This window comes from Patiria miniata, unplaced genomic scaffold (genome assembly GCF_015706575.1).
Source record: "Patiria miniata isolate m_02_andy unplaced genomic scaffold, ASM1570657v1 HiC_scaffold_24, whole genome shotgun sequence".
NCBI lineage: Eukaryota > Metazoa > Echinodermata > Asteroidea > Valvatida > Asterinidae > Patiria > Patiria miniata.
In genome coordinates this window covers 10743037-10762380 of record NW_024037063.1, presented here as the reverse complement: position 1 = coordinate 10762380, position 19344 = coordinate 10743037, and the positions used below count along the sequence as shown (strand labels likewise).

The 19344-nt window shown below is 42.8% G+C and overlaps 2 protein-coding genes across 2 annotated transcripts; one reads left to right on the top strand and one right to left on the bottom strand.

Moving 5' to 3' along the window:
* Positions 1-225: 225 nt before the first annotated feature.
* LOC119731916 lies at positions 226-1684 on the bottom strand. Its single transcript, XM_038205201.1, has 2 exons — positions 518-1684; positions 226-384 (listed from the first exon to the last, which is right to left on the bottom strand). Exons 1-2 carry the CDS (start codon positions 1682-1684, stop codon positions 226-228), a joined length of 1326 nt encoding a protein of 441 aa, XP_038061129.1.
* Positions 1685-9701: 8017 nt separating this feature from the next.
* Positions 9702-18897, top strand: LOC119731915 (adhesion G-protein coupled receptor G4-like). Its single transcript, XM_038205200.1, has 14 exons — positions 9702-10206; positions 10244-10571; positions 10752-10864; positions 11747-11963; positions 12248-12361; positions 12652-12770; positions 12900-13046; positions 13439-13805; positions 14187-14383; positions 14603-14755; positions 14872-14984; positions 15384-15646; positions 17121-17187; positions 17513-18897. The coding sequence occupies exons 1-14, from the start codon at positions 9811-9813 to the stop codon at positions 18222-18224; spliced, it is 3306 nt and encodes a 1101-aa protein (XP_038061128.1). The 5' UTR covers positions 9702-9810; the 3' UTR covers positions 18225-18897.
* Positions 18898-19344: the final 447 nt, after the last annotated feature.

The window sequence follows — 19344 nt, the reverse complement described above, 5'->3', positions numbered from 1 at the left end:
ACAGGAGCCTCCTGCAGTCTTTGTTTCAATTCCTCAAAGGCCTGTTGACACGCCGCTGTCCAAAGATACTCCCTAGACTTCCCTGTCAACTCATGCAGCGGAGATGCAACTTCCGCAAAACCCCGGATGAACTTCCGGTAGTAGGAAGCAAGTCCTAGAAAACTCCTTACTTCCTTGACACATTTCAGGACCGGCCAATCGGCCACAGCTGACATCTGTCCAGGATCAGTTGCCAGTTGCCACACCTTCGGCCGACACAATGTGGCTAAGGTAACCTACTGACCGCTGAAACAGACTACACTTGCTGGGCTTCAGCTTAAGTCTAGCCTCCAGCAGTCTCTCGAACACAACCCTGAGACGCTGTACCTCTTCCTCAAGAGTCTTCTAAAAGACAATCACATCATCAAGATAAATCAAGTGGATGTCCCACTGGAGACCAGCCATGACCTTCTCCATTAGTCTTTCAAAAGTCGCCGGAGCATTGCAAAGGCCGAAAGGCATGCATTTCCACCTATACAAGCCGTTGCGAACAACAAAAACTCGACTTCTGGCTGGCGTCCTTGCCAAGGGCAACCTGCCAATAGCCCGAGGCCAAATCGAGTGTGGAAAACCATTGAGCTTCCCCTAACGCATCCAACTTCTCATCTTTCTTCTTGACCAAGACAACGTTGGCAGCACAAGGACTATCCGACGGCTCGATGACACCCCTCTCCTCCAGGTCACGGACTTGCCTCATGATCTCCTGTTGATTACAACTCGGGTGACGCCTAGGCCTCTCTTTAATTGGCCCCGCACCGCCCGTGTTAATGTGATGCTCCACAACCTCGGTCCAACCGATATCGTGCTCACCCCGAGAAAACACATCATTATACTCCGACAGACACTTCATCACCTGATAATGATCCTCATCCCTCAGAAACCTCACGCTTCTACTGTACAGGTCCCGTAGATGTACAGGGAGGTTACTCTCAACCTCGCCTCTTCTACAGGGAATATCATGACCACGGTCAACCTCAGCCTGACAGACCATCCCTACGGTGGTACCCCGCCGCACGACGCGCATCTCCCTACAAGGGTTAAGCACCCGTAGCGGCAACACGTCCAAGTCACCCTCAACCAGTGACCTAGCAAGGACTAAACCTCGCTGCGCTAACTCACCACCACCCTCCACAGGCTCAACAAAAACAGGACCCTCAACAACCTCACACAACCTTGAAATGGTGCCGGGCACCACAACCTCACGGACAGAGGGAATCTCCGTAGTCTCAATGACAACTACCCTCCCCACAAACGACTCACCAGCACTATTAGTGCATTTAATGTGTTCACCATTTAACCTCAGTTGAAGAGATTGCAGATCCAAACTCGCACCCATGGGCAACAGGAAATTCATCCCCAGAATTCCTGAATACGGGACATCGGCAAAGATCACCTTCGCAGTGGCTACTGTCTTCCCTATCTGTACCTCCACCGAGGCAGCCCCAACCACTGCCAACGGACTACCATCAACTTGCTCCACCTTCAGTCCTGTCTCCAAAATTGGTCTCTGTTCCCATGGAATTTGGTGATACACTATGCTGCTCACCACAGTGTCGGTCGACCCAGTATCGATGAGAAACCTACACTTGGTGCCCCGTATCGTCCCATCCACGAACAAACCATATTTTGCCTTTCCCGCACCCATGGGGCCTGCGACCACTACTTGGTCGCTTGCCCCACCTGAGGGTCTCTTCTGACTACAACCTCCTGTGGGCTCAGTGAACTTTCCAGCCTGCCCGCGAGCCCGCCGGTCGGCTGGACGGCGTTTCCCTGCTTGTAACCTTGCTTCGGCCGCGGCCCCTTACATGCTCGCCGGAAATGACATGGTTCACCGCAGTTAAAACACCTCAGATCACCTCGCTCCTTCTTAGGAGTTTTAGGTGATCTCGACGGAGACACTTCCATCTTAGTTTCCCCACTTTGCTTCGACAACTCAGAAAACAATGACTCGACCATGGAACACACCCTCTTTTTGATGGCATGCCCCATCTCCTCAAGCCTATCCTCCGGACTACTGTCGAGTGCTCTCGCAAACTTGGTCGGCTTGTTATCTTGCCTCCGCTGCTGCTCAACTCTTTCAAAATTCTCAGTTTCCAGTGCCGCCCTAACAGCTTCATCAAGACCCCTGGGACGGGCTCGGTGAATGCCCTCCCGCACTGACTGACTCTCTACAGCATCCATGAAATGATTCTTGGCAAGCCTATCCCTGGCTTCTTCCTGTATCTCAGGATAAGCCTTCACTGTCAACTCTCTAATAGCCTGATCCAACTCACGAAGAGTCTCCTTTGGTTTATGCCGACGATGCCGTAAATCCACCAAAAAGTTCTCAGCTTGTTGACTATGCCCAAACCTCTGCTCTAACAACTTCACAAGCTCACCATAGGTGTGCACGCGACCAGACGGTGCACCCTCACCAATCAACCTCAGTGCACTACCCTGTAAACTTGCGGACAAGTACTTGACAGCCTGTAAATCGGTCCAACCATTCACTTCCCGACAGGATTCAAAATGCCTGAAATACTTATTCCAAACAACCTTCCCGTCATACCTGTCTGGCACAATGTGAGGGCAACGTGACGTCCCACTCACAGACCCCGGACAATTAACCTCACCAACTACCCGCGGCTCCCTCGTGAGTTTCCAAGGAACTGTTTCAGTGTCACTACAACTCTCTGTGAGGTTGCCAGTACACCTCGTTGGCGGTCGTGTCGCAAAACTCATTAAGTCCGTATGCAGCTTCCGAGCATCACTCGCAACAACCCCTACAAACGGATTTGTGACTGGACTCAGTCCAAAATCACCACCAGACCTGACCCCATGCGGAGACTTTCCCTGTGGTGTACTGGTATTAAGGTTCGCCCCACCAGGTTTAGCCAAACCTCCTTTGGGTTCACCCTCAAATGAAGCATACCCCGAGGTTTCCCTCGGCAACCTGATATTGATCTCCGAATCAACCTCAGACCGAACACGACCCTCTTCAGCAGGTGTGCTCGAAGTTTTTCCCTTCCGGAAGTTCCGCCGTAGCTCAGCTTTCAATTGTTGAACCTCCCATTGCAGCAATTGATTCTCTGCCTCCAGGGACTTGTCAGTGTTAACTCCCGGGGAATCAACCTCACCCAAAGTGACAACACTACCCTTGAAACTGTCGCTCATACTGACGTCTGCAACCGACCCCAGTTGCAGTGAAAACCAGAACAACCAAAATGAGTGAAATTAATAACAAACAAAATATTGACGCCAACACCTCACAAGAGGGTTATTAGTAAACCTCAACAACCTTACACAGGATGCTGTCAACCTCGTGAAAAGTAAACCTAAAGCATCCCACTTCTGACACCATTTGTGGCGCGCCCGCCCGTCTATGGATAAGGAATTACACCCACACCAACAAGAGCTGACTATCCCACAAATATATTTAATGACCTTACATGCGCATGAGCGGTTATACGCAAATAAGGGGGGACAACGTCACGAACGGAGGATTCAAGTCCTAGGCCTGTCCGTTTGTTGGAAATATACCAACGCTAAAGGAATTTTAATTCACGTGGCAAGCAACCTAGAGGTGACCAGGGAACCTCAATAAACCTCACTACACATGTGTCTTAGAGAACAAGAAACAACTCTTTATTTGGTCCAATACACAGGCTTAAAGTTCAATGAGTGGCAAATAAACCTCGCAGAACAACGTTCCCCGCTGCTCTAGGTTTATCCCTATAAAGTAAGCCTTACACAACAATAACCTCTTATTATACAATGCTTACAACAACCAGCCTAACCAGGCTCTATGTAATTAATCTCGTTGATTAGCTAGAACGATTATCCCACAGTGGTAAGAACCTCACTGTGCACACCCAGTGCGATCAACAGCAACAAATTATGAACGGCACACACTGATTAAGACTTTACCAGAGTAACCCTCACATGCAACCTAGCATACAGAAATCACTGGGCTCAGGTTACGGAGCGCGGTTTATAACCCCGAGGTGACTCCTGGCGACAAAGGTCGACAGGCAACAGGCAACCCAATTCCCGACCAGGGAATACTGCTGCACATACCACACGAACCTTAGGTCCCCAGTCACCAGCTCAACCCATAACATCCAGGCTAATTACCCCTTCCAACGAAAGGTCTAGCTTGCTAATGATTGCTCTAAAGTCTCACCATCCGCCTTCAACAGCACGCCGCGATGTCCACACTTACGATAGCAGCAGCGGCGATCATACACGAGGTTAACTCAGTAATCGGCAATAATTGCGTTCCGAAGTTCACTTAACAGCGTCTGCAGACGAACTGCCTACAAATCTCTGACTACGCGCTATACCCTACGCACTACGTCGGGGAACCAGGCGAGCCATGGTAAACTCGCACCAGTCCACCGACTGTTTCGCCACAATATGCAAGTTTTAATTAATCATAATCGTGTACCTCAAATGCCTCGATCAATCTAGCTGTGTACATTGTAAATGTTGAATGATGACGACGAGCTGCCATGTCGATGAGTTTTAGCGGACCCTTTGCTTCTTAATAGCAGCTCAAAGTCAATTTTTTTGTATAACACTTTACAAACAACCTTTACAAACAGCATTAGTCAGTTGTATGACTATAACTATGCGAAAAGACTGCCCAGGCAAATTACAATGTATTTAAAGTTTACTCTGAACATTTGAATGCCCTTTTTTTTTGCTTCGTAAGATACGTAAAATTATCATGTTAGCAGCACAATTTCGAGCAAAATTGATTGACAGTGAATTAAAAAATGGCTGCTAATTTGACTAATTTGGCCCGGAAAATCTATATTAAAAACTGCTAACATTAACTTCTGAACTTTTAACCTGTATTAAATATTAACAGCCGAGCCCTTTTGAAACCAACTGCAACATATTCTCCTCATTTGAGGGGAAAAAAGAAGAGGTATATACAAACTGGTATTATGAATGGTTGTATATAATAAACAGAAACGCAGTTGTGGAATAATATGTTTCACTATTATTTTCACATGAAAACACGGGCGGAGAAATATAGGGGAATCCATCAGATCGATCAAACACGCACGTTTGAAGTACCAGCAAACGTTATACGATTTGGAATTAGATAATATGGGGAAGTGTTGGGGGTTTCCCCATACCCTATGATGAGTGGACGTGATAGTTTCACTACACTGTTAGTTCACTGAAAGTGGTCCTTCACTCCTCCAGCCTCATTGTGTACATACGCCAATTGCCATTTATGGAGGCATTTATTTATCTCGGCCCTTGATAACAAATTGCTGTTTATTTGCCACATCGAGGCTAGGCTTTCATTGTGGAAGTTGTGACTGAGGAATATCTTGTGTTGAATGTGATGCCTCACTTTAGCCGTCTGAAAGAGAACAAATTCGTGTTTGCTAAGACCAGCCACTGACTAACAGGTTATTATCAACACCTTCATTGAGATGCTTTGCTGAAGACTGCCCGCACAAAATGCTTGTCATGTTTGTACTCAAAAGTCCAAAAATGCAATCTGAAAGTAGGATTTAAAGATTTCCCCATCGGAGATATTCTTCGAAGCTTTGGTTTTATACGTTATTAAAAATGTCTGTATCTGGATGGTTGAGTCTCCTGGGTACATGTATATTTCACTGTGCAATATTGTAGACTAACGTATACCGTGACCTTCATCACATTTCCTCTTTTCCATTTTATGAAGATTGCCAAGTTGACCAGCACAAATGCTCGAACGGTGTGTGCATTCCTCGTTCTCAAGTCTGTGACAACTTTTATGATTGTGGTGATTACGATAACTCAGACGAGAATTCAACTATGTGCTCCTCCGAATGTAAGTATCAATCCGATCCAACAGAAGCGTTTTTACTAGCATTAAAGCCCAGCTCCCAGCTATATAGATGTCATGTCATTAAATGTCTGTGTCGTTAATATCTAATCTTTCAAGGGCAAAGAATAGCATCATCTACAACCAAGATTGCGTGTGCTAATGTAATATATTGCACAGTTTCAGTACATGGTACGTTGCAGGAAATACAAGACTTATTAATGTTGGAAGGTGACAAGGATAATATTTAAGCAGTCGAAGTTATCTACCACTACATCAAATTATGCAGCGTTGGAAATAGACTTCGATTTTGTTTCTCCACAGCTTACAGTTTCTGCCAGGCTTACAGTAATGTAAGAGAATTGTGCATTGACCAGAGTGGATTCCTGAAAGTTAATGATTCTTTCTTGGAGAACAATACAGCGGTGTACACGTTCACTGCGCCAGCATTCTTGTCCAAGTCAACCTACATTGGCAAGGTGAGTATGCTTCCGATACGTGACATACATTGCAACCTATTTACATCTACGGGACGCAAATATATACATGTATATATGTACAGAAACAGAGTGATTTTCTCTTTCAAAAGTGCATAAAGAAAAGTTATAGCTTAACATTATTCCCAATATTCTTTTGTTTAAGGTGGAGTTGACCGTGCAGGACTTCACTGAGCTGATTTACAAAACGGCATTGGTCAACATTTTATTGACTAACTCTGTACATACTTCAGAACTATGGGTAAGTTTGAAGGGTTCCCGAACTGTGATATCATCCTGTGATATTAAGATTGGCATAGGGAAAACAACTTTTACCTGTAATAACATTATTCCTATGGATTATCTAAATCTCACATTTTTATATCTGTTAAAAGAAAACCATAAAAGGTACAAAATATATTATTTGGACTAGTGATTTTTTTCTTGGACCATGCAGGTAGATGATGGTTATACAGTCGTTGCAAAAGAACTACGGGTTCCTCTCCTTGTTGACTCCGGACAAAACATCAGTGTTACCATCGAGTACATCACGGATACCCAGAACAGTTCTACAACACCTGTCAACGTTACCTGTCTTGACTGCATCACCCTGTATTACAGAACATACCTTAGTGGTTGCGAGTGCCTTACGGAATACACAACGTGGAGGAGGGGCATTCTGTCCGCCAAGCACATTTACAATACCACTTGCGGCATGCCTGAAACCAATGAACTTTTCTTTTCTAAGTACGACAAGTGCCTTGGTGAGTTCTCACCATAGAGCTAATTAATATAACTCGTTAAACACCCATGTGGACATTCACCACGCTATGTGGACATTCCTTTGTTTTTGTTTAGTTTAGAAAACTCGGTACAAAATCTAACTTTACTTATAAACTGTGAAAACTCTTTCAACCCCATTTTTTTTATTTCCTTGAATGTTTCGCGTTGTTCTGCGACAGATAACCCTAACCCGAAAATGCCTCTTAACCTGTTTTCAAAAGAGGGCGAAACGTTATGTGGACATGGCTTGGTCCACATTACGTCAACACAACCTGCATTATGTGGACATCTTTTGTTCACATGTCCATAAAGTGACTGTAAGACAAAATCACACCTGTTTGGTGGATATATGGATGTGCTTGCAATACTGACGCAATCTGTGGCGAAGTTATAGGGTCCAATTCGTGGATGCCCTTTGTGGACCTCATTATACTTCCCCAATTCTGAGTGGGGCATCGGCCTCGAGTGGGGCAGGCCGCCCTCTCTCCATTCCCAGTTAAGCAACTAGAACTTATCTGATACACGGTACCCTGTGGATACATGTGCACAATAGGGAACAAAAGATTGTATACGTCTTCACAGGGAAATTTCAATAGGTTATCACGAAAAAGATATATGGGTTTTTACTCCTCAACTAGGAATTTCCAAGGTGTGTTCATCGGGCGCAAATTGAAGTTTGAAGGGATATTAAGTCCGAATTTCAGCCCAGGAAATTAATTCTGTTTCGAAAGTACACTTTCAAACTCGAAAACTTTAGTACACGAGAACAAAGGAATGACTCCACAAGGATGCAAATGTTAGTTATGCTGGACTCATGTGTACACGGTTGCCGGTTTTAATGGAAGCTATTCATTCACCTTTTTATGTGCTCAGCTATGGATTCGTAGTAAAAATCACTCAGGGACAACGCATTGCATAAAAACAGCTGAAATGCTTTCCAAAAAAGCTGTGTACAACCTGATTGAACAACGCTAAAGAAAGCATAAACAAGGACCATTATCGTTGACATTGATTGCCCTAAAACATATAAACAACGAAAAGTATCGTGAACATTGTATTCCTGTCCAGGCAAACCGTCATTTACGTATATCAGCCCTGATGTGACGTCATTCCTAAATGACGAGGTCACCTTGTCATGTCTGGGAACTGGTGACATTCCACCGCTTGTAGAATGGATAGACGGGAAGGGCACCACACTACAGTCCCGCTTGAATTCAGTCTATTTGGAGGTTGTAGTTGCTGACTCTCCTAAAAGGTAAAACCAGTACAATGTGTACACAACATGTAAATAATATACGTACCTAACTCATAGAGGTTTACACTTGGCAGAAATGTTGGCTTAAAGTGTAGTTCTGAATTGAGTAAAAACAGTAGCGTGTCCAGCTTTGGATGTGTGTGGGGGGGGGGGTCAACCGCACATCGGCGCCGAAATGTAGACATGTTTTTTTCCTCCGGACACTTGGCCTCCTGGGGGGAGGACTCTTCAAAACTGACCATCATTATGCATACTGGAAATTATATACACATTTTCACGGCGCATTTTCATGGTTTTTGAGCGGTTTTCTTTTTGGGATTGATGTCAGAACTCTCTTACCATTTATTGAAATAATTGCTGAGCAAAAATTTTGGTGATCAAAAAAAACCCGGGGGAGGGTAAGAGTGCCCCCTCTGGTCCCCTTCTCCCCTTGGATACGCTACTCAAGTAAAACCTAATCTTATGGAATATTATCACGCCATTATAAACACAAATCAACCGCGTTTTTGGTCTCGTATAATAGCTGAGTTGTTATCGAGTGTCAGTATTCGAATTATTACCATTTAATGTCGCACAATGTCAGACGTCAAAAATGTGATCTTGTTTGTCAAATTAGTCTTAACTTAACCCCGGATCAGTCACGCATTTACTTAGTAATTATTCTCCACTATTTGTTTTATTAAACTCAGATTTAGGTGTTTGATAGACAACTTTAAACCCAGTAGAGAAGTAACTGTGACCAAATGGGGTAAGTAATGTTTTAGAATCTTTTAAAAGTAACACCATACACGTTAATTGGCTATCAATCAGTTTTGATTTGGCTACTCAGATACATGACTACATTCTACTGTTTTTATTCCATTAACTAAACTGTTATCCAGAGGGCATTTCAACAAAATATATGAAAAGTCACATGACAATTTAGTCCCATTTGTTAAAATTGTTTTTCAATTCAGTTTAGACATACATTTCTGAAATAGAAGATCGGTGTATAACAACAATGTTCAGAACAAAAATTAACTGAGGGTATTGATCAATAAGTTCATTCACGGGTTTATTATGAAGTACGTTGCTAAACTAAGGGCTTGAACTGTTAACGAAACGCCTTCAAATTCGCATTGCCATAATTCAAATTAAACCTGTTAAATAATGCTCTTTGTTTTGCAGGATCTGGTTGCGAGGACGTCTACTTTGCTAAAGAACTTACAGTAAATGTTTCTGCGTCTACTTGTTACTCCTCTCATCTTCTCAGTTCGAGCTCTTGGGATTACAACTTCAATTTCACTATGGCCCATCCCGCGATCGCTCACAAATTGAGCATAACAGTCAAATCAACCATATTTTTTAAAATTATCCCACTGCTTACGTACGATGTGAGGATTACGGCGCCTGGAAAAGAGTATCTTCTGTACTATTACAATCAAGAGTATCGCGATGGTTACAGCACAATGCAGAGTTTGAACGACACTGCAATGAAAGTGGATCTGCAAATTGTTCCACCTGTTGCTCTGGAAATCGGGGTATTTAATGTGATCCTGTCAGTCATGTCAAGCCAAGGTGTGGAGGACTTGCTACAAGGTGTATTGATGACAGCAGAACTCTCAGTGATACAGTGCGAGCAAGGAGACGACTGTGAAGCATTCTTCAAAGAATGGACTGGACTTGAGACTGACTTCAAGGAATTGAAATGCGGTAATGGACTGCAGCAGGAGTATCTGTCATATCAGCAATGTCGGGAATCGTCAGCACCCGGACCAGGTAACTTCACTGAATTGATTCTGACATTCAAAGACAACGTCTTGCATTCCTGGCCATACACCAAGGCTGCCTCGGATTATTTTCTTGTGATTTCTTCTTGGTTCCTGCTCTAAATATCATAAGACATTCTTTTACTGTCTCTCTTTCTTACATTTCCCCCATATTATAGCTCCCGTTGTTTCATCGTCGGCCCGGTATTTGATTGAGGCTCCTAGTGACTTGCCGAGTGATCAGCCTTTCCCAGTTGAGTGCCCAATTGAGAATGCCGCTAGCTACGATTGGTACCGAATCAACGCTGACGGCCAGCGTGACTTCGTTACCAATGGCTACGCTCTCATCTTTCCTTCCTTTGAAGAACTGCGGGACCAAGGAGCTTACATCTGTGTTGGAAGAGGCAGAGGGTCACTCATCGATGTTACCGCCGAGTATCAAGCCATCATTATGAAATCAGGTTAGGATTGGGTTGTTGGTTTGCGGTACACACGCTTCAAAACTGCACTATGTAATCCAACAATAATAACCCAACTACAATGTAGACAGTTTTTTTGACATTAACCTACAAAGTAAGGGACACTTGCATAATAAAACTCTTCATAGGATGATGAACAATACCTCTGTTTCCCTTTTCAAGGCATCACCACATTGATGGCAAACGTGACGCTTGTGAACGGAACATTTACCGACGATCTACTAAATACATCGAGTGCTGCTTTCAAGAACCTCACGGATGACATACGCAGCAAGGTATAACCCTCAACATAACAACTTGGAATATTCTACAAACAAAGGGGACGGCTATGTCGGAATTTCTGAATCTAAAATCTAAACTTCTCTTTAGCGTGTTTGTTGGCAATAAAACATTTTTCGTTCTGATCGGGTCTGTTAGCAAGCCACTTAGTGTCATACTTCCCATCCGTTCCACCTGTTAACAGCTGCAATATGAATGTCCAGCCTATTGATAAATTACAAGGAATTTCATTTTGGACTTTATTTGGGTGGCATGGGTGGCTTGTGCGTAAAGCGCTCGCCTCTCACCAAGGTGACCACGGTTCGAATCCTGGCCGCGGATGGCATGTGAGTAGAGTTGTGCGTTGGTTCTCTCCTGTGCCACGTGGGTTTTTCTCCGGGCCCTCCGGTTTTCCTCCCTCCGGAAAAATCAAACACTTTCGATCTCAGGCTGTGCTCCGTGGTCATATATGGGTCGATGTGGCCGGCAGCCATAGGCGCCTTTACGTGCCAGCGGCCCGACCACGTTGTAGCCGCGTCATTCGCAATTCAGCATACCAGCTGCGAGTAAGGATGATTAGCCTCCCAAATTATTATTATTATTAATATCATTATTATTATTATGTTTTGAAGTGGCATCGTATTCCTTGTACACAATTGGTGTTTTAGGATTGGATTTTGGGTAGATGAGATTATGATTTCGACGCTACTGAGCCGTTAAGCCCGTTTCATTTGGTACAAAAACCACACGCACTTTTGCAGCATGATTACATGGTTCAAAACCCATCTTTCATTCAGCCAAAAGTAAACTTCAGACGTACTCACTTGGTGAGAAGCTAGCAATTATTTGTTTTGATCTGTTTGTTTCATTCTCTTGTTTCTCTCAAATGTTGTTTGTAGATGCCGTTGGATATGATATACAAGGCCGTGGTGAGCTACGAGGTTTCGCGCTTCTATCCAGGCAGTGTTATCGTTGATTTCAAAGTAATCGTGAATTCTCCAAGCAATGAGTCTGATGCTGATACAGTTGTCTCAATGCAAAGAGCACTGTCTGAATATGCATCCACTAACCCAGGACTGGGTCTCGATCCCTACAGTGTTAAAGTAGTGTCACTCTGTAAGTGTATCTGTAAAAATGTCTTTTCTGTAAACCAGTTTCAGAAAAATGCTTCATTAAGCAAGCCTGTCAACCTAGCATGACTATTTTAAAACCGCTGTTACTTTAATTCTTTGTAAATTAAATGCAGACCTTTTCCTTTGATCACACGAATTTCGTCTCAATGGCTTGAAGACACCTGGCTATGCAGTTGACGAAAAGAAGTGTTTAAAAATTGAGTAAACATTAATGTACATGTATAAAGGGACTAACTGATGCAAAAACACTGAATGTCCTATTCACAGCCTCCTGTCCACGTGAGGTTCTTGAATTACAAGGCAAGAATGTGACCTTCCCGCAAACTAGAATAGGACTTGGGGTTGAAATACTGGAAGAATGCGTCGTTGGTGAAAAGCACGGTAGATACAACAGCTTATTTTTTATTTAAAATTGATTAATAACTTAATTTCGTTTAAATCTCCATTTTGTTCGCTTTCTCTTTTAATAATGGCTTGAATGAAGTGGCTTGTGATACAACTGTGTGGGTTTTTGTTTCATTCCCGTAAGAAACGACGAAATACTGATGGTCACATGAAGATAATGTTCAGGTTTCATGATCTGAGGAAACTCTCAAGCCCTGTGTTTACCAGTGGAAAACATCATAATATGATATCCGTTGCTGAAGTTGACCTTTTAATTTATTCCTAAGGTCGCGTTCTCATATCTCGAGATTGTTCGGGGGATTTCACCGTGGGTGCTCAGTGGCTTCAACCCGTGCTGGGAAATTGCAGCGTTGATGTCAATGGTCAGCTGGATATATTAAAAAAGGTAAGATCAATGGATGCAGAATCGGGGTAATTTGTTATGAAAAAGGTGCAACATTCGAGTGTGAACTCCTGCTCACATAACCGCAACCCCGTGGTGTTACTTTCTTTTACCCTCTTCTTGATCCTGCAGATAACGGTAACGAGTGAGAACGTGGTGGAGGTGTCGGAGTCTCTGGAATCCCTGACCAAGGATGCCTCATCAATCAACGGTGAAGCTGTGGCATTAGTGGCTGACGTCCTGGATAATATTCTGACAATCCGGGATCCTTCCCCAGAAGTAAGACCTTGTAAAATATGATGACATACCGATAGCTAGGTTGATTTTATCTTCAAAATTGAAAGGAGACAGAGGAATCGTAACTTGGTGTTCAAAATCAATCCAAAATGGATTCTTAAATAACCATTTACTGATACTAATACCGAGTTTATCAATTATAACGTTGCATACTGATGCTAAATAAAACTGTCTTTGCGTAATTTTTGTGTACATGAGTTTAAAAAACAAATCTCCTCTGTTATTCATTACATGAAAGAATATTAATCGTAGGATAGACTTGCCATAAATACACAGTGGCAAAACTGCCCAGAAGAGGATCCCTTATGTTAATGACCCATAATATATTTATTCCGATTTAGTATCGATACTCATTTGTATTTCCTGATACATAGATAACATCAAGTGTTGTGAGTGTGGTCAACAACCTCCTACAGGTCAATGACGAGGCTTTCAACAATGTACCAGACGGAGACTCCACATCCCGCATTGTACAAGGCCTCGACAGTCAAATCTCGTACGTTCTCGAAGACGGAGCGAACTTTACCGCGGTTACACCTAGTCTTGCTGTCGAGGCGCTAAATATCCCTCCGAGTTCCCTGCATGAAGGTGTGGGATTCGTTGTCAAAGTGGGAGAGTCTACGGATGGCGTGCTGAAGAACGATAGTGTCAGTGTCTATTACCCCATCTCTGATTTCCCTGCAGAGACAGTGGAATCGTCCATCCATCTTCCCGATGAGATATTACTGAAACATCCAACAGGTGGGCACGGGGTAATCGTGTAAGATAAAACTCCCCTTTTGTTGCTTTCACATTTTCTTGATTTTCGGCGTACGGTGAACAAATAAAATACCCAAGTTGTCCAAAACAGCCGGGGGGACGGATTCCGCCCCCCTAAGATCTCGGCCATGGAGTGACGAAAATTTTGAAGCTCTGTACATGCATAGAGCAACTCATCATAAACATGCCCAAGAAATGTCATGACTATAGGTCAAAGGGTTTTGGATTATGGCTCATTAATTATTAAAATGTACGAATGGTAATTTTGCTCTGTGTACACGACGTATATGGAACAATTCGAAGAAAAAAAATTCAAGGTTATCGCGGAAAACTAATTACATCCATGTATTTTACGCTCAACAGCTGCTAGTCCGGTACCCATTAGTTTCACCGTGTATCAAACCAGCAAGTTATTTCACTCGAAGCGGATTGCTGAAGCTGAGTCCACTGGTTCCCGTCTGTTTGTGGATAGTGCAATCATTTCTGCTACGGTGGTTGGTGTCCATGTCGAGAACCTACCAGATGACAACCCAGTGGTTGTTACCTTCAATCAAAATCCAGTAAGATGTCAAATTATTGATGGAAAGATATTCATTAGTTGCGAAGCATAGTCATAGGGTTTGAAGATCATTGAGCATATATAACATCACATTCAGAGTCAAATGTTACAACAAATAACAGAATTGCTGTGTTAACGTTACTTGTTTTGCAATACTGTGGAACTATTAGATGCACAATATTGTTGAATGTTTAAAGTAGCTTACATTGTCAATTCGCAGGTGATTGAAGGGGCGGTGCAGTGCGTTTTCTGGGATAACGAGCTCCAAGATGGCGTCGGGGATTGGTCACCAGAGGGCTGCAGACTAGTGACCTCAATCAGCGAGAGGACTGTGTGTCACTGTGATCATGCTACCAGCTTTGCAGTACTCGTGGTTAGATATTCAACTCATTATAAAGAGCTAGGTGTTTTTTTTTTCAATTTCAAAATACTGGTTAAACAGATGAAACACCAAAAGCTCGTTTTAAAACGGACTTTGATCTTTTTTAGGACATTCACGGCCAAAAGTACTCGAGCCTAGCTCTGGATATCATCAGTAAGATTGGATGTGCTGTGTCAATTGCTTCCCTTGTTTTCACAATCATCATTTACCTCTCCATCAAGTAAGAATGAGGCTTTATCGTATTTATAAACTAAAGTACATATTATGTTTCATTTTAATGATGGGCAGATAATTCTATATTTTTTTTCTCTGGTAATGAAACCAATTCCTAAAAACGCACCAATTACTCAAAAACTCAACTCGCCAGCCTGAAAAAAAAAATGTGTAGAGGAGACAATGAGAAGAAATTGCAGTTTAAGAGGTTTGAGGAAACCCCAGAAGAATATTCTGAGGAAAATCCACAGTTAAAATTAAGGTTAAAACATTGCGCCAAAAAAAAAGACATATTGACTTGGTATGGTTGATCTTCGAGGTACGGTACCTTATACAATAGTGTCGGAAATGAGCGTTGTACCATCATGCAACTATATCCAATCCACTGTTTCCATTTTCCCGGTAGGTCCTTGAGAGAGAAGACACCAAGTTGCATCTTGATTTGCTTCTCTTTCTCACTGCTCTGTCTCTATCTGGTCTTCCTGGTTGGTATTGAGCAGACATCGTCTCGCATAGGTTGCATCATCGTTGCAGTGTTGATGCACTATTTCACTCTAAGCTCCATGGCATGGATGGGAGTCGAGGCAACCAACCTCTATCTGAAACTCGTTAAAGTCTTCAACTCTAACGTGGAACACTTCATGGTCAAAGCCTCTATCGCTGCCTGGGGTGAGTATGACATGGGCCTATAGACATTATTGAAATGTAGAAACATATCGACTTGTCTCTATTTGTAATGGATAAAGGGCAACTTGGTGGATGTGATTTTAACAAGGTGTATCCAGCATCTCGTTCAAACAGACATTAAACATTCAACAGTTTGTTGTCAAAATTTGACAGTAAAGCAGAAATATAGAATATGTATTCACGTTATTGAGTATGATTTGGGTCGGAGACTGTTGTTAAAATCCACCTGTCACTCCCTTTCTTTACTGAATAGGAAAGTTTTTCGAGGGGTTCACATCGCAGTGTGATGTGAATCAATGAATAGAACCCCCCCCCCCTCCGGGCCAACCCAAGTCTGTTAGGATAAGTCTGACTCCTAATGGGGTGAAGACAATCATCCCAAACCAAGGCTCTTCCCTTTTAGACGAGAGATAACTCATGCAGATCGACCTTCAAGGCTAGGGTGCAGGTCCGTTGTGGTGGCTACCGCCCGATTGCGAATGAGTGTTAACTGTTAATTAATTGCACAATAAACCTGTAAACATAAACACAAGAAGCGGAATTTTCGGTAGTCTCAAGCAACATCAATCATAATTTATTCAGCAATAATCAGGTACATTAATTGGAATGTAATTGGGAGGGTTGTTTTATTAACTGGGTCTTTCTTTACTTACTTGAGATAACCTGCTGGTCGCCTATGCAACAACGCTCGCAGCATTAAGCAATAGACAACAATGGCAGCAATGAGCAACTATGCACAGCGCCAGCAATGCATCGCTAAGTTAGCAATAACACAGCATCACAAACGCACAACAGCCTGTCCGACAGTCCGACTAGCAAGGTATCCGCTACGCCGTATGTAAGCCCAAATTCGCACTCGTACAACTCGTACAACAGCTTCGTACTTGCGATACAACAGCTAAACATTCCAGCGCAACCCCAGTACAACAACACCTAAACCAGAACATAAACGATCTAGACGAACTCACCTAGTATCTAATCTACCAGTCTCGTCTATCTCTAACCATCTAGCACGCGCTTGCCCACGCATGCACTTATATACCGCCAAGGTATGCATAGACACTCAGTCTTGCAGTCACGTTTAAAAACATGTGCGTGCAACAAACCTATACGACTAGTTAACCATTCACGCACGTGCAGCAACTCACGGAACTCCTCAGCTCCGCCCAGTCACTAACGCACAGAGATTAAGCGTAAATGCTATACGTATGACGTCACAAATAAACTGGCTCTAAGCCCAAACACTTTCCACCACAATATTATAGCTGCTATAAATTCAAAGTGAGAACGATTTGTTTTTAAAAATATGTAATAATTTTGAAGAATACAAAGAACAACAGAAATAGACAAAGACATTTTGTGAATGTTTTGGATGTTTAAATACGTTATTTTGTTTGTACTATTGTAACATTTTTTGTCAACATGCTTAAGGAAATTATAAACTTATCATTTGCAGGATTGCCAATGATTGTTGTTGGTGTAATACTAGCAGTGAATTACAAAGAGTACGAAAACGAAAGCAGGTAAGAAATACTGACAACACTTGGTAAACAGAGACATTTTGATTATTGAAACATCACCGACGTTTGATTGTAAAACACAGTTTGCACAGATTTGGTTCGATTCCTGAGGTCTTAGCATGGCTTACAGCTCCCCACTGAACATTTTTAAAAAAAATTATCGGTTAATAATACGCTGATGTCCTCCTAGTTTTACTAAATCAACACGGAATAGATGTTTTAACCTAAATTTATTAAGCTCAGTACCTCACAACGAAAGCATGCAAAATAATTTACCAATAATATGCAATGTGTGATCTTGTAAAATTCACATGATTTCAATTTGCAGTTGTTTCTTGAAGCGCGGTGCAGCCTTCTACTACGGTCAGCTGCTCATAATCGGCCTCGTCTTCCTTTATAATGCCGTCATCTTTGTCCTGATCGCCCATAGCTTGACCTGCAAGGCTAATTATAAAGTGGTCCAAAGCTCCAACACGAAAGGCAAGCGAAGTCAAATGGTCAAGCGGCTGCAGAACATGGCTGCCATCTCAGTGCTTCTCGGTCTTACCTGGGCCTTCGGTCTCCTCTCAGTCATCGAGTCTTCCAACTTTGCCTTCCAAGTCCTTTTCTGTGTCTTCAACTCCCTGCAAGGTCTGTTCATCTTCCTGTTGTTCGTTGTCCGACATGATAACGTGCGAGGCAAGGTCCTCGGGTGCTTGCAGAAGACACTGGTGCCATGTGGAACCCTCTCATCATCCGCATCAAATCTCAAGCTCAAGTCACAGTCGCGATTGAATGATGTTGGTGATGGGGGTAATGGGATGGAGGGGAATGTCTATGGTAATTATCGGGCTTTAGATCAAATGAAGGTCGGTTTGAGTTTAGGGGAAGAAGAGTGTGTCTCTGATAACCAGATTACAGATCAATCGAAAAAGGGAGAGAATGAAGAGAAAGAAGAAAATGTCTCTGAAAACGAGGCTTTTGATCAGCTGAAGATGGATGAGATTAAAGTGAAAGGCGAGAATGAGGATGAGCACCAAGCTATGACGACCGGTCTGTAAATCAACAAACAATGAATACAACTGCGGGGGAAAATGAACTGTATAGGATTACCTATCTTAAGATCACTTGTAGGCAGGTCGTTGATACAATTAACGAAAACAAAATCATCGTTATCTTTACAAATAATATATCGAGTTTGATTACTGATTACTGTAACCATCTCAAAAGATGTCTTCAATGAAGTCATGAAACACTTTTAAGTAGCTGATTGCCTTGAGATGGAACACGTCAACAACGGACTCAGAGCCCGAGGCAGGCAAATTAGTCTTCAACGATTTAAAACTCTTTTCCGAAATATTTTTACTTTGTTCTTTGCGTTTACTTGTACTGTGATTTTCTTTCATTTATCTTCATTTTCATTTGTTTACTATATCGTCGTGTATTTGAATATATCACAGTTTTGTTAATTTTAAATTGTACATTTTATTTTTATTTTCATTTCAAATTTTGATCAGTCATATTTGCATGTAATTTGCATATGTTGTAGGCTTGTAGCTAATTTCCTGTTATTAAATATCCCATGTCCGTTATTAAGTATTAACAATTGTTATTTATATCAGGCTTCCAGCGGTAAAAGTAAATAAGCGTATTGTATGCTTTCATAAAAAGTGCCAGGATGACTGCAATAATAAAGTACCCGGTTGACCACCCTCGACTCCACGGGCACGTGCGCGTTCCTCACTAACAGATCGCGCAAGGCATGATGGGAAACAACATGGCGCAGCAAGATCTTTTACCCATGGGAACGAGGTTGCCGGTTTACTGCTATAATATCATTATTGCAGCAGCATCGACTCCAGGGGCGCGTGCTCGTTCCTTACACTAACCCCTGGCCGTGATGATGACGTAAACGATGCTGACTAGCTATTCAGAGCGTACTGCGCGGGTATTTCGAAGATTGCACGCCGGGCGCGCCCATAATTGCGCTCGCGTGCTTTGCACGTCACGTCACGTACGAATATTCAAAACTGTGCGATTCCTGTACGATATGGATTATGGCAGCCTCGTTTTTCGCTTAAAAAAACCCTGTATCTGCGGTTGCAAAGGGACAAAAGGCACGAAAGGGGTACGTACCTTTGATACAAATCTTTGCTAAATATCGCAACGTCCAAACCTTAT